This window comes from Impatiens glandulifera, chromosome 3 (genome assembly GCF_907164915.1).
Source record: "Impatiens glandulifera chromosome 3, dImpGla2.1, whole genome shotgun sequence".
NCBI classification, from domain to species: domain Eukaryota; kingdom Viridiplantae; phylum Streptophyta; class Magnoliopsida; order Ericales; family Balsaminaceae; genus Impatiens; species Impatiens glandulifera.
The window spans coordinates 10,277,498-10,293,626 of record NC_061864.1 but is presented as its reverse complement, the minus strand read 5'-3'; the positions used below and the strand labels follow the sequence as shown (position 1 = coordinate 10,293,626).

Below are 16,129 nucleotides of genomic sequence, written 5' to 3'. Positions count from 1 at the left end.
CGAGGCATCTAAAAGTGTGAAGTCGAAATTAGTGATTGGTTTGATGAGCATTTTAAAGTGTGAGGTCACGAAATGGAGGTCGGATGGTGGGTAATTTGTCGAGTGTGAGGTCGGAATTAGTGTTTGGTTTAACGATAATTTGAAAGTGTGAGGTCATGAATTGGAGGTCGGGTGGTGGGTGGTTTGTCGAGTGTGAGGTCGAAATTAGTGGTTGTTTTGACAAATATTTGAAAGTGTGAGGTCACGAGATGAAGGACGGGTGGTGGTTAGTGGTTGGTTTGAAGTTGAATAAGAGGTTTATGATCAATTGTGATTGGTTGTTGATTTGTTGAAATGATAGTAAAAGATATGTCAACTAAGATTGGTGAGTCGTTTGTCGGAATAAATAGGCATATGAAAAAATGTGAATCACAAGATTAAGGTCAGTGGGTGGTTTTGCTGATGGATAAAGATGCATATGAAAAAATGTGAGTCGCAAGATGAGAGTCAATTGAGGTTAGTGGTTGAGTTTGACGAGAGATAAGAGATGTGTCATCAATTGAAGTCGACTAAGATTGATGGATAATTTGCTGAGGGGATAAAAAAGACATAAAAAAATGTGAGTCACAAGATGATAGTCAATTGAGGGGTTAAGTGAGGTGTCGAGGAGATAAAATATATGTTAACATTATGTTTAAGATTAAACTTAATTTTTACCAACTAAAACAAATTTTAAATTAATTATATTTGAATAATATTAATTTTATCTAAAATATTTATAGATAAATATTATTTTATATATATTCTTGCACGACATTCATGCTAGTTAAGTTAAAAAGTCCGGCTTTATTTTAAATTATTAATCTTTGTAACTCAATTTAATTTTATTAATAAAATATTTGGTTGTGTTTTGATTGGTTGACATTAGGCATATGTGTAAAAAAATATTGCCTCCTACAAAATTATCGATAGAGAAGTATTTTTTTTATAATTTGAATAATATTTTTAACGGTTGGTGAGTCGTTTGTTGTTCCTATCTTTCGATTCTTTTGGTGGTAATTTCTTGAGTATGTGTTTCTGCCCATCTTATAAAAAAAATATATAACAAGTTACAATATATAAAATTCGTTTTTATTTTTCTAATAAAAAGTCATTTAAATATTTTTTTTTATTCATGAGTTTATCATTTTTTTAATTATATATATATAGATGATTAATATATATATATAATTCATTTATTTGTTTGTGAAAGATGTTAATGTATATTAAAAATGATAAAAATCATTAAGTATAACGACAAAACAATACATGAAAAAAATGTATTCAATAGGTTATTGAGTTCGTAAGTAATCAAAAAGAAAGATTAACTCTCCGACGACTCTACAAGCTTTCCGAAATGAATCTCACAAAACGTCATCATAATTAATACGAATCGGATGACTACGATAATTGAAAGTTCGACGATTTTTCTTCAACCAGATAGTGCACCAAAAAATAATTGGGATGATAACCCAAATATATATGTCTTTCGTCTTATCAATTCAAACTTCTCAGCAACTACTCAAAGAATCGGACATCACCCAATAAATTCCAATTATACTTCACAAAAGACTCCAGATACTAGTCACCCATCAAAATATAAAAGTAAGTGATTTACTGATTCATACGACTAACCATAATATAACTGTTTTTTATGAATTCCACCGTGAATAACGTTTCATCTAAAAATAAAATATTGTATATAATTTTTGACTCTCAAAATTTCTCCAAACAAAAAATATAGAATTATTTTAGCCAACCTCATGTAATAATGTCATTTTTAAAGTTGAAATAAATTATAAGATTATTTGATATTTTGTTAACAGAATTTTAATTATTGTAAATTTATTGTATTATTTAATATTTAGATTTTTATTTAGTTGTTTTGATTTTGTTATTATTTTATAATTTAATTTTTTTAGATGTAAATAATTATATGAATTAATGATATATTTTTAAAAAAAAGTAAAAATAAATTGATTTTATTATTAGAATGTTTATTTGAATTTAAAATATAATAAAAATAAATATGTTAATTAATAAAATAAGTGATTAAATATAAATAATAATAACATTATAATAAAAAAGAAAAGAAAATAAAGGAGAAAAGTTAGAAAATAAAGGAGAAAAGTTAGAAAATAAAATATAAAAATAATCAGAAAGATTAAGCGAGCTTTAATTGGGAATTTTAAAGATCTAAGTTACATTGGGTTGAAGAAATCTTGGCAGGCAAGGGAATGCCGAGTGGTCTTCGGTTTTCTCTCTCAAGTGGGTTTATCAAAATAAATAAATAAATAAATAAAGAACGAGAGAACCCTAAACCATTCCCAGCATAGTGTATAATCTGCGTCAATTCTTGGTTTTTCCGTTTATCAATCCATACCCGGAGTCCAATTGCTCGAACGATTTCTGGGTTGGAGAGAGTTTGATTGCTTTAGACATGAAAAGGAGGGTCAGGAGAAGGGGAAACAACGGTAAAGAAGTTTTGCCAAGCTACCCAGAGAACGATGACGAATTAACTGGGTCTTCGGATCATCGGAAAAAGAATGAATTAGTTGATTGGACTAGGTTGGCCGACGATACAGTAATCCAGCTCTTTACACGTCTGAATAATCGTGACAGGGCGAGTCTATCTTCAACTTGCCGGGCATGGAAGATTCTGGGCAGTTCTCCATGTTTATGGAGGTCGCTGGATCTTCGAGGACACAAATGTGATGCCAATATGGCCGAATCTCTTTCATCTCGGTGTTCTTCCCTGCAGAAACTTCGCTTCAGAGGGGAGGAATCAGCTGATGTTATAATTGATCTCCGGGCTAAGAATTTGAAGGAAATATGCGGTGATGGTTGTGGGAGAATAGTTGATGCTACTCTATCTGTTATCGCTGCTCGTCATGAGGCACTTGAAAGTCTGCAAATTGGCCCTGATTTCTGTGAGAAAATCAGTAGCGACACAGTCAAACTGATTGCTAAATGCTGCCCCAAGCTTAGGAAACTGCGGCTTTCGGGTTTAAGGGATGTGGATGCAAATGCCATGAATGCTTTGGCTAAACATTGTCTTAAATTGGTGGACTTGGGGTTTATAGATGGCATGACCTTGAATGAGGTAGGTTTAGGACGTATTGAGTCATTACGATTTCTTTCTGTTGCAGGAACAACAGATTTGGATTGGACTGCAGTTTCCCAGCATTGGGTTAAATTACCTAATTTGATAGGCTTGGATGTTTCAAGAACTACTCTAACTCCTGTTGTCGCCTCTAGGTTGTTGTCACATTCAAAGAGTTTGAAGGTCTTGTGTGCTTTGAATTGCACAGTCCTTGAAGAAGATACCGCCTTTACTTACAACACCAGTAAGGGTACATTGCTGCTATCCATTTTTTCCGACGTTTTCAAAGCTTTAGCTTCTCTTTTTGGGGATGTTGTAAAGAGAGAGACAGAAGTTTTCTCTTATTGGAGGACTTCAATACACAAGGACAAGAAGGTGGATGACATCATGACTTGGGTCGAATGGATTCTGTCTCATACACTTCTAATACTTTCTGAATCAAATTCTCACGATATGGACAGTTTCTGGATAAGCCAGGGCGCATCATTGTTGCTCAATTTGTTAACAAGCTCACAAGAGGATGTCCAAGAAAGGGCAGCTACAGGACTTGCAAGTTTTGTAATCATTGAAGATGAAATTGCTAACAATGTTGATGTTAAAAGAGCTGAAGCAGTTATGCATGGTGGAGGAGTAAGGATTCTTTTAAATCTTGCAACATCTTGGAGGAATGGGTTTCAGGCCGAAGTAGCAAAGGTAAAAAAACAAAAACAAAAAGATTTATGATGACAGTTAGTTTACATTTGAGGTTCACACTATAATATCTAGATCTCTTTGTCTTTTTATGTGTTTTACTGTTCTGTAAAATGACTAAATCATTCCATACACTTGGATCATACATAGGCTATAGCCAACTTGTCTGTCCCCCCCAGTGTTGCAAAAGCATTTGCAGTTGAAGGAGGGATAGGCATTCTTGCAAATTTGGCGAGGTCTATGGATAGAGTGGTAGTTGAAGAGGCTGCCGGAGGATTGTGGAACATGTCTGCTGGGGAGCACAAGGTTATTTCATTTCAGTTCCTTCAAATAATAAAATCGTTTGTACTTAAGTAGAATGTAACAAATTTGACCTTTGTTTTTCTTTTATAGAGTGTTATTGCTGAGGCTGGTGGTATAAAAGCTTTGGTTGATCTTATTTTCAAATGGTCTCCTGGGAATGATTGTGTTCTGGTATGTTCCTCATCTCACAAAGCTCTTTAGTACAATGACTGGACTAGTGTTTCTCTGTATTCATTCTGCTTTGCTAAGGCCTTGTTTGATGAAGGGTTATTTGTGTATAATCCAAATACAAAAATACCTTACTTTATTTTTTTATAACGTTTTATATATTAAATACAAGGATATTTTAGTCATTTAACCCAAATAATCCATATTTTCTTAAACAAGTTTCTCTTAAACAAAAAATTGGATTATTTAAAAAATAACTACAACCCTTAAGTTATACCTTTATTTATCAAACAAGTCTTAAGTTATACTTTGGGCTTTTATTTACTTTGTTTCCAGGAACGGGCTGCTGGTGCATTGGCAAACTTGGCTGCTGATGACCATTGTAGTTTAGAGTTTGAAGTAGTTGGTGGTGTAAATTCTCTGGTGATGCTGACTCGCAATTGCAAGTCCGAGAGAGTACAGGAACAGGTGCTATATTTACTTTTACATAATATACAAATTTAGGTAGAAAAAAGATTTATATAAATTTAGTTGAAGTTGCACTGAGAAAAAAAATCTCAATAATAGGCTAAACATGTCTGCCTTGTGAAGTGGTTATGACTGTATACTTAGATTATTCGCACCTTAAACAATCAGATATTGCTTTGCCTTATTTAATATGTTTGTTCTTACTAATAGAATCCGCTACTTGTCAACTTATTGAGTTTACAGGCTGCACGTGGACTAGCCAATTTGGCAGCCCATGGAGATACCAACAGTAGTGCTGTTGCTGTTGGGCAGGAAGCAGGTGCAGTTGAATCCCTTCTGCAACTCACTCATTCAGCTCATGAAGGAGTCAGGTACTAACAGCAGCCAAAGCTTAATGGCTTAATTCTAAGGAGAAAGGGGCAAATTTACACACGGACTTTTTATTCTGTGCAAAATACCCGTATAATATACTAATAAGGAGCAACATTACACTTGAACTTCTTTAATAAGGTGCTAAATCAACCATATGTTAAATTAAACAAAATGCTGGAATGTTGTCTTGGACCTTGTCAGCTCTTGAAACTGATCATATGCGATGACAAGCTCATGGTCCTCTGCCTTGTCCTGACCTTTGTGCTGTAAACAATTAGGAAAAGGTCATCACTCTGAAGGTTCATTAATAAGGCCAAATTGATTTTTTATGGACATAGTTCGGATGGAAGCTAGGAAGTGCATCTGCATTAACTAGTTTTGACTGTCAAACTAGGTCTTATTTCAAACAACAAAATTGTCTTTCTCTCTCTTTTATTTTCCTATAAATTGTAGTTCCATTGTAATAGTTTAGTATTCCAAATCAATCACATAAATATATCAATTCATCCTCTCTCTTCATTTTTCTACATGGTATCAGAGCTTTAATCTCTATTGATTGTCTTTCGCCGCCTCCGTCGATGGCCAATATTATTTACTTATTTTCTTTAATTAGTATATATAGGCCTAATATCTATTCTATTTCTCATATCATTTTGAAGATATCAATTAAAAAATCTGATCTTGCTTCTTCTTAACATAGAGCTCCATCTCTCTTCTTCTCTTCATATAACCTTAAAACTCTACAGTTATCTCTTGGAATATAAAAAAAGACAATATAACATAATATACCATTTAATGGAATTGGAATCTCGTTTAAGGGATGGTTGATTTTGCATCTTATTGTATAAGTTTAGGTGTAATTTTGCTCATGCAATAAAATATGAGTATTTGTGCCAATTAAAAAAGTTATAAATTTGTCCTTCTATCTATTTCAAAATGATTCAAGTTTATTTTTTTAGGATTTGATTGTAAACTCCTCTTGGCAGTAATTGGAATTGAATGATTGAATAGATAAGCATGAGAGATGTTATCCTGTATGCAATGTTTTTCTCCATGAACTTTAGTGATGACTTAAAAAGAATTTAGATGCCTAAGTGTGACAACAATCATAGCATGCTCACAATACTTGCTACACAAACGTGTAACCGGCTTTTGATTTTATATATTTTCCTGTCACATACAGGCAAGAAGCTGCTGGTGCACTGTGGAATTTGTCATTCAATGATCGAAACCGAGAAGCAATTGCAACAGCTGGAGGCATTGAAGTGTTGGTATGTGATTATCTCATGTCCAAGCTTTTAAACCCCTTTACTACCCACATAAATGTGTCACTACTTAGTTTGCAAAACCAGACAGTCAAAAAGTATTTGGGTTGTATCCTATGTAATTGTTGTACTCACTATATTCACTTTTTTTATGTTTATGAATGAAATCTGCCGACCTCAATCTTCTTATTTAAGGAAACTTTTAAATCGACTTTTATTGATTGTTCTTTTATTGGTAAAATGTTACCTCTTTCATCCCAAAAATATTTTGTCAGTTCTAGCAAAATCCAGGGGTGATTTTTATCAATTTGCCTATTGTTATTATTATTTTTGAAAGAGGAAGTAATTGTCCTAACCTGGCTGCGACATGAAAGCAGTTTAAACTTTGTTGAATGTCAATTAAAGCTAACATTCTATTTAGTATTTTTAAGGTAACATTCTGGCCTTTATGTTCATGTAGCTGAAATTTGTCAACTTCAATGCTTTATAAATTAATATCACATGATAATGCTCATTATTGATATTAAAAGTAACAACTCATAGGTTGGTATATTTCTTGATTTGTCATAACGAAATTATTGTGAGTAGAACCACTCATTTGATTTGAAAGAAATGTTTTGAAGAAGTTTGGGTAGTTATTAAGAGGGTTGGTAGGTTACCGGTGTCCATTAGCAGTTACTAATCTTAAAATCTCCACTTTAAAAGGAAAACATGGAACTTTTAATTAAGAAGATTAGTTATGTGGGTTGAAGCATTTTCTCATGCCTGCTTTATATGATCAATGTGACATGTAATAGAGATCATCCTATATGTGTTTGCAGGTTGCTCTTGCAAACTCCAGTTTGAATGCCTCAGCAAGTCTTCAGGAGAGGGCTGCCGGAGCTTTGTGGGGGATGTCTGTATCAGAGGCAAATAGGTGAGTGAACAATTATTGTATGGAATATCAACTCAAAGGAGTAGAACGAGAGCTAGCTTCTTGTTTTATCTCTCTTCATGTGCACCGCTATATTTTCTGCATTTTCTCTTTGTTTTGCTTTTTCCTTTATATCTATTCTTACAGTCAGCCTTTCTGATCGATACTGCTAATCATGCATTTTCCTTTGCCGTTTGTTTCTAAATCAGCCTTGCTATTGGAGAAGGAGGAGGTGTGACACCATTGCTAAAACTTGCACGCTCTAATATTGAAGTAAGTAATGCTAATTGTCATATTTTTGCTGGGTTATCTTTAGTTCATGTCTTGATGTTGACTTGTTTATCACCATTCCTTTTTAAATGGCTGATAGGTTTTGTATATACCACAAAAGGCACATATGTGTTTTTCTTATAAAAAGTATTTTTGCTATAATCAATTACTTTTAGTGAAATAATAGAGTATATTACCAATTCAAAGCAATTACTATCATTGAAAACCTTTGGCATCTTGGCTGAAAGCAATAAGCAATTGGGTAACACATTGAAGGAAATACACATCCAGCAGGCTTTCTATTTAGAGTCTAATGAAATTGTAGTGTATAGCTTATACACATCTATTTACTTCTTCATCATTTTAGAGTACATTATCATTTTTATGTTTATTTTTGAAAATTATGTTTATAAATTATTTTGTAGCTTTTCATAAGTAACATGATTATAAACATAGTCTATTAATCTTATTCTGTTGATACTTATTAACTTTTGTTTAAATCTATTACAATTACAAACTACTATTTTAGAAGAAAAATTAATTCAGATAATTGAAGTGTTTTTGAAAATAATTATTTAGAGTTAATTTGGTAAATTAAGAATTGTAATCTCTGATAGGTATTTTTTTGGGTGAAAAATAAGAATGTGCATGAGTAGTTGAGATGGTTGGTTAGATATATGATACTTAAGGCAAATGTATGCGTAAGTTTAAACGAAGGCGGTTTTAAAAATATGATACTTCTATATATAATATAGGTATAGATACATAAACGTTGTTATTAGATGTTTCTTTGAAGTATCATTTGATAGCTTGGATTTAAGATTTCTCATTATCGTGTCATATTCATCTAGTCTAGATACTGTCACTGTCTACTCATATACACGCAAAAAAACCATTTTTTCTTTTTGAGTAAGTTCTTGGCAAGTACATCTTGGAATAATTTGATTAACAAACCTTTACTATTTTGCTCGTCTTGTAGGATGTACATGAGAGTGCAGCAGGGGCTATTTGGAATCTTGCTTTTAACTCTGGAAATGCTCTCCGTATAATGGAGGAAGGTGGTGCTCCCACACTTGTGTATCTTTGCTCATCATCCGGCTCTAAAATGGCACGATTCATGGCTGCATTGGCATTGGCGTACATGTTTGATCGAAGGTCCTAACTTATTGCAGTATCTTTATTTCAAATAAAGCCTTGATTGCTTTAGTTCATTGCTCTAGCATTATTAGTAAACCCTTGATTGCTTTAGACTAGGATGTTTGATGCAAAATATCTATATGTTTCAACATAGTTTCCTGGAACTGCTTGATAGATTTTATTTCTATAAGACATTTCGGACATCTTTGCATCAATTTTCTTTAGCAGAACCTAATTATCATCCTGTGCATATGATGAGGGCCAAGTCTAACTTGTGCAGAGCGGGGGCCCTTGCTTTTATCCAATATATATTGATATTGTTAGCCAAAGTACTTTATTTTTAGGTCTTAAGTACTGTTGTCTGTACAAGATGTTTTCTAGAGCTTGTTTGATTTGGGTTTTATATTTTTTCCAAAATTCAAAAAAATAATTTTTGATGAAAAAAGTGGTTTATTTGGCTCAAATTAAAAAATTATCTTTAGTATTTAATATTGAAAAATGTTATAAAGAATAAAGTAGGGTGCTTTTGTATTTGGTTCATGATTTGATGGAAGAAGTGATTGATGATGGAATATTGATTTATTTAGATTATATCCAAATAAATTACATCATACAAGCTCTTAATAATGTTTTAATATATTCCACTTATTCTTATTTCCATAGTCTATAGAAATGCAAATGCTGGTGTCTCTTTCTTCATGGATTGAACTTATGACCTTCTCTCCCATTACGATCCAATTAAATAATATGTGAACCTCTCTGTGCAGAATGGATAGAGATTCTGTGGAAGCTTTATGTGCTAAGACATCCAAAAGTATGGTCTTATTTTCTTTTAGCAAGAGTGCTTTTAAGGCAATTGAAGCATTTGTCCATAGTTTTACCGATTTCTCAACGTTTTCGGCGACTTCATCACCTGCGGCTCTCACTAAAATAATAGATGCTACCCGCATTCGTGAGGCGGGTCATCTGAGATGCAGGTATCTCTCTCTCTCACATAAACATGCACATATGTACTTATAAATGTGTTCATGCTACATGCTTGCATGGTATTCTTTGTCATATGTCAACTCAAAAACATCATCTTTGGCCCCCATTTGTAACCATTGAACGCTTCTTGAGCTCTTTTTTTCTATGAAAGTTGACCTTTTTCAAAAATATACATCATCTTTGCCCATATTTTAAAATGGGATTTTCCAAAACCACCCTGATCATCCAATACTTTTGTAAGTGATCTTGTTGAATGATTTGCATTTAGCTCAATTTTGTTCAGTAAGATAAGGGGGTCCCCTTCATGAACCGTAGCATGCCCCAGCTAAATTAATCATGCATGTTTTTTTTTAACTAGACTTGTAGAGAATGTAGGCAAGAATGCACAACAAAAATACTGCATTTGATCTGTACATAGTCTAGTATTACAAGCATGGGAGTGGATACATGTTCTTATAGAATCTCATGAACCCACACACTTTGCCTTGGTTACTATTTTTATGTTCGAGTTTTCTGACTTTGCTAGAAGGTAATATATTTTATGCACTGTTGTGAAAGATTTTTGTAAGTAATTGTGTGCATTACATTTACAACATTTTTCGGTTTTGTTTCATAGTCTCCTTCTCTCCTCTTTATTTACGACTATCCTTGTGTTTACAGACACCTGGAGTAATAGTTTCATACTTATATATATATATATATTATAGTCTATTTCATATGTCTATTTCTTGATTTGATGAAGCATGAGGTTGGAATGATATTAGAGTCAGTCACAAGTGACTGTTCATGTATTCTATTTTCTAATCAAGTTCATGGTCAATAACATTATCTTTTTGTGCCTCTACAGACTAACTATTACCCATATTATTGTTTTCTACCAACTTTCCTTTTAGACTTCTTTAGTTATTTTTCTTTGCTAGTTTCTTTCTTTCTCTTTATACCGTTTCCCCCTGATTTCCTTAGTATGCCTGAGATTGGACGATTTGTTGCCATGCTGCGGAGTCCTTCTTCGGCCCTCAAGGCATGTGGTGCATTTGCACTAGTACAGGTGAATGGAAAATTGCATATTATCTGTCTTTCTTTCTTTGTTGCCATTGTTATAATTTATAAATGGTTTTATGATCATTCATGGGCATTTTTTATTACTAAACATGTTTCATGCTTTTATTACAGTTCACAAATTCAGGTGGCCGACATGCAATGCACCATATCAAACTTCTACAGGATTCTGGGGCATCCCGAGTTTTGCGTGCAGCAGCTGCATGTGCAAATGCACCAATTGCAGCCAAAATCTTGGCAAAGATTGTACTTCGGAATATAGAGAATCATTGTACCATGTGAGGTCAAGTCGAAGGCCTTAGTTTGGACCCTTTTTCTTTTGCCCGCATTTGAAGAATCAATTGGTTCTACTCAAAAGCTATTACCATGCAGGAGTATAGCATGCATATTTTTTTTATATATATATTTTTGGTTATCATAGATTGTTTTATTTTTTTTATTTTTTTTTCTGAGTTAGACTAGTTTGTTGAAATAGCTTAATCATATACAGGTCTTGTTGCACTTATATATATTTGCATGATGATTCCTTCAGTTCTTTCAATAAGTACATTTTAATTCTAATATATGCAGATGCAAGTCACAATTATAAATTTACTAATAGTACAGTTTTCACATATTATTATTATTTGCTAATTTTTAGTTGTGAAATAATTTTAAATTTGCTTTTGAATTTCACCTTTTTACAGTATCTTGAATATCAGTTTCTGCAGTGAAACCATCATCTCTGTGGCAAATTTCCAAAAAAAATATATGATAATGAATTTAATAACATGCTACAAAAATTACTCAAATTCATATACATAATATTATTAGTGAAATGTTATTGTTCATTATAGTATATAATAAATATTTTATACTTGAGAATTACTACAAATTTACAACTTTATTCTATAATATTAATTTAAACTCTAAAGAATTCAGTCTAATCAAATTATAATGAAATTGAAAATTGCAATGAAATATTCAAACATTTGTGTTATCATGTTTTTGCAAATTGCTTTACATGCTTAAATATACTAAATCAATGTTTTCATGTTCTATTTTCATTCAAACATCTTTAATTGAAGTATTTAATATAATAAACCAAATGTCTCATTCTAACTAAAAAATATAATATACACACCATTTAATAAGAAGTTGACAATCTTATTCAAAATAAATCAGATTTTATTGATTCACATTAAGAAAATTATTATTATATCATAGTTAGTTCATTAATTGACAGTAAAAATTTAATATAAATTACAATGAATGTACTAATTATAATTCTTATCAACATCTTAAAAAAAACCAATATTTTATTTCAATTATCATTCCCATTATTATAATTATAAAAAACTTGTTAAATAATAAAAGATATTTTCTTGAATATAAGCCTATTTGGTCATGATTGCAATTATTTTTTAAGCACATTTTTTTTATCAATCATGGTTAAATTGTTTTACTGTGATACTTTACAACCATAACAAAACAAATATGTATTTTACATCACATGACAAGTCTAAGCAGATTCTAGCTGATAATCTGACAGATCAAATTTAGGGAGAAACCAAAGATTAAACCATGGCTTTAATAATGCAAGCAAAACATTCATTGTCATAATGGATCATCCTAACAGCTTAAGATAAACCGTAGCAAAATCCAAATCCCCAAGGAAGCTAGCTAAACACTCATATTTTAGTTCTAAAAAGAGTTGACAAAAGGTTCTTACAGAAGAATGAACACCCAATGCAGTTTCCATCATATATGTTGTGGATAAGTGCAATAATCCACAAACAACATCCACTTTATCGATCCCATTCAGAATCCATCAATTGTGGTACAACCCTAGATGCATTTTGATCAATGTTTTTTGGCCCTTGAGGGTTAAGATATAGATCCCATCCCATGAGGTGTGGCAAAGCAAACTGCAAAAAGCAAGACAAAATAACATTTCACAAAAATAAATAAAGGTCTGCTAAAGAGTTTATTTCAAATGAAGGGAAAATAGAAAATTCAATTATTGCTATTTATGAAGTTAAGATCTGCATGCCTAAAAAACAGTGAGATGTATCATAACTGCATGAACACTATTCAGCAAACTTATCTTAAGAATAAAGGAAAGGCACAAGGTAGCAAAAGATCGTACATTAAAAGCTGTGCGCATAACTGCAAATTCAGCAGTGGTAACGGGAACAGTAAACCGATCAGTGGTTTTCATAACATTGTTGACAACATCTGCAAAAAACAGTCAACAATATTGATAAATACTCTCATAAGAAAAGAACCTGGAAGATCAAAGCTCAAATAAAATTAATTATGTCAGAAAAGTAATGCCCATTATAAAGTTGTTAATTGTACAAATAAACAGTCAAATATAAAATTAACTGATGATTATCAGAGTACTAATCCAAGAAGATTACTTTCTTTGGATTATCAAAGAAAGAATTTTAATTTCTCTGGGCTATTTTACATTATTCAACATTTAATTGACTAAAATGTTGGTACCTTCTATTTTAAAAGAAGGTTTGAAAGGTGTTGTAACAAATTTAATAGGGTTTGTTGATTTGATGAGAGAAAATGTTAGTTTAATTGCGAAAATCAATAAGATTGGCACACATCTAAGACTGTCATGTTAGTTAGATTGCAAATAATAGAACTCATGTACACATTTTAATTATTTAAGCATATATTTGATTCTAACTTATGTTTACTATCACAGGCCATTTATATCATTATTTCTATGTACAATGCACATAGACAATTCCTAGTAGGTCAAAAATCTGTATAAATTTCCACTTAGCCAAAGATGATGGAATTCATCCAGCAGGAAAAAAAACAAGTAATCTTCAGAGGATGCTAATTATGCAATGAAGGAGAAAAATCACTTTCAGAAGCCAGCAAGTGAGATTACTCACTAAGAGATAGAAAATAGCCACTGTCATGTGCTTTAATTGATAAGCTCTTTCTTATGTGACCTGCATTACTACATCATCAAGTCAAATAAGAAGTTAAACAACTATGTTTCAAATAATATCTTCAAAAGGAGACTTCTGCACACTGTCTAATAGCAGTTTTATCGCTGGAATCCTCAAACAAAATTCAAAAAGTTAATAATTATCTTTCGGCATCCAAATAACCTACAGTACGCACCTTGATGACATGCCAGGATCGTGAAAGAATTCACATGACTCTTTGGGAGGTAAACTTATCATGGCGCCAACTTCTATGGCAGACAATGCAAACATCTGCAACATGTTAAAACAGAAACTAAACAAAACAGAACATAACCTGTAACGGAAGTAGTAAGATATAATAGTAGTGGTATAAGGGTCGTATGGTAATTAGTGATAGTACAAGGATAATATAGTAATTAGTAGGTTAACGAGTTAGTAGCTTATAAATAGTGGAGTTAGTATTATTTGCAGTAATTAATGAAAGCTTGAATTTGATTTATCTTCTCTAAAGGGTAGGTCATTCTTTGTATCATCTACAATCTTTCAACAAATCCTAGATCTGAGGCTGGTACGTAACATAATCATTTACAAGAACAAGAACGGGATGATAAATCACTTATTAGGGTCTTGTTTGATGAAGGGTGATTTGGATTTACTAAAAATTCTTTTGTATTCCAATACTTTGAAGTGGAAGGTGGTTAAATTGAACATAAGATAAGGCCCTTCTTAAAGGAACCACATCATCAATAACTTCATCATTCGAATCATCCACTGACATTCTAAAATACCTTTTACTATATTTTAAAACATTTAAAAATATTAAATACAAAGGATAATAAGTCATTAGCCCATATAATCTACATTTTCATCAAACAATATTTTACCCCAAAAATCAGATTATTTCAAAAAAACAAAACTACATCAAACAAGCTCTAGATCTACTTATACGCTACATAGCAAATAGAACTTGGAAGAAGTCAATGAAACGTGAGAACTATATTCAACTGGCTCTTTACTAAATTGAAGAAGTGATCATCTTATGCTCTGCCCTTCTTATATAAGATAAAATATATAAATATTTGATAAAAAAATTAATATATCTTTTTACGTTAGAAAAGGTTTTGTTGAAGCACCATTGCAATAGACAAGCAATGCCATTACAAGATGACTCATAGGAGAAAAATCTTATTTCAATGACTGCAACTTATAAATAATAAAGTGGAAGAAAGTAACTAAGCTAATCCACCACATTATGGCTTAATTGTTTTTGGTCATAGTAAAAAGAATTTGAGATAACAGTGACTGGAATAATTGCCACTTTACCTGTTTCTTCTCCCAGTCATACTTCCGTTCCCCAATAGCAGGTGAAAATGTTAACATGATTGCTCCACGGCGTTCAACCTTCATACCCCCAGACTGAATAATGACAGATTTATTTATCAAGTTCCAACCAAAAAATTAATATGATTGAGTATATTAATGGAATCAGCAATTCTAACAGATTAACATACTTCCAATTTACACAAAGTTGGCAGAATAGGCACAGCAGAGAGTGCAGCTTTTCCCTTGTAAATAGAGTAAGGTGCAAAGACTCTGCTCTTACTTGATCCTACAGGTCAAAAAACAAATATAATCAAGCCAACTTACATACAAACCACAACAAAGGGGGGTGAAACATGATGAAGTGTCTTTAGTCTTTACCATCAGAAGTAGAAGATGTAAGGGTGGCAATTCCTGTATAAGATGAGTCTAGAGAAGTTCCAGTATTTCTCAAGGGTATAATTCTTGATAAGGTGTTTCTACACAAAGATGATCAAATTTGTAAGAGTTAATGACCAAAAATATGAAGATAAGGAGTCACGTCTAAAACACAGAATAAGGTCCTGATAGTAAGTAAGTAAGTAAGATGGAGGCGCCATATTCATATAAGATGGGAGGTCAAGGTTTTTTAAAGTAGCTATTATCAAATAAACATTGTGATTAACAGGGAAATGAATCCCATTTCGAGAAAAAAGGAAATGACTTTAGGGTTTTAGGCAACCGGGTGAGAGGGTTTAAGAGTTGGAAGTGTGCGAAGCTAAGTTTACCTGGACCGGAGGAGGCCGGCGAGCTTCGACATACTCAACTCAGGAGTTTCAGTAAGGTTGAACAAGTAAAACCCTCGAAAGCAAATACAGATAGAAATATATATAGAGAGAGAGAGACTGGTATGCTACATAGAGAGAGAGAGAGAGACTGGTGCACTAAACAAGATGATAGAAACGGCAAGTTACCATTTAAATTTCCTGCAAATTATTTTTAAATCAAGTCATTCATAAAAATTCTAAAATACATTTATATTTATTTATTAAAATAAAAACTCACTCAACTAGTTAGCTTAAAAGTTGAAAGGGTTAACATTTTTAATTTTAAAAAATAAATTAATTTGTAAGTTATATTT

The 16,129-nt window shown here is 32.2% G+C and overlaps 2 protein-coding genes across 2 annotated transcripts; one reads left to right on the top strand and one right to left on the bottom strand.

Annotated features, from left to right (window-relative positions):
* The first annotated feature begins 2,257 nt into the window (after positions 1–2,257).
* LOC124929247 (protein ARABIDILLO 1-like) lies at positions 2,258–11,316 on the top strand. The gene is made up of 12 exons (XM_047469550.1): positions 2,258–3,814; positions 3,962–4,117; positions 4,205–4,285; positions 4,619–4,750; positions 4,994–5,121; positions 6,306–6,393; positions 7,209–7,303; positions 7,510–7,573; positions 8,550–8,725; positions 9,475–9,684; positions 10,658–10,742; positions 10,868–11,316. Exons 1-12 carry the CDS (start codon positions 2,459–2,461, stop codon positions 11,033–11,035), a joined length of 2,739 nt encoding a protein of 912 aa, XP_047325506.1. The 5' UTR covers positions 2,258–2,458; the 3' UTR covers positions 11,036–11,316.
* Positions 11,317–12,284: 968 nt separating this feature from the next.
* Positions 12,285–15,934, bottom strand: LOC124931275 (single-stranded DNA-binding protein WHY2, mitochondrial). The gene is made up of 8 exons (XM_047471708.1): positions 15,777–15,934; positions 15,391–15,488; positions 15,201–15,298; positions 15,013–15,105; positions 13,886–13,980; positions 13,651–13,718; positions 12,882–12,970; positions 12,285–12,660 (listed from the first exon to the last, which is right to left on the bottom strand). The coding sequence occupies exons 1-8, from the start codon at positions 15,806–15,808 to the stop codon at positions 12,541–12,543; spliced, it is 693 nt and encodes a 230-aa protein (XP_047327664.1). The 5' UTR covers positions 15,809–15,934; the 3' UTR covers positions 12,285–12,540.
* Positions 15,935–16,129: the final 195 nt, after the last annotated feature.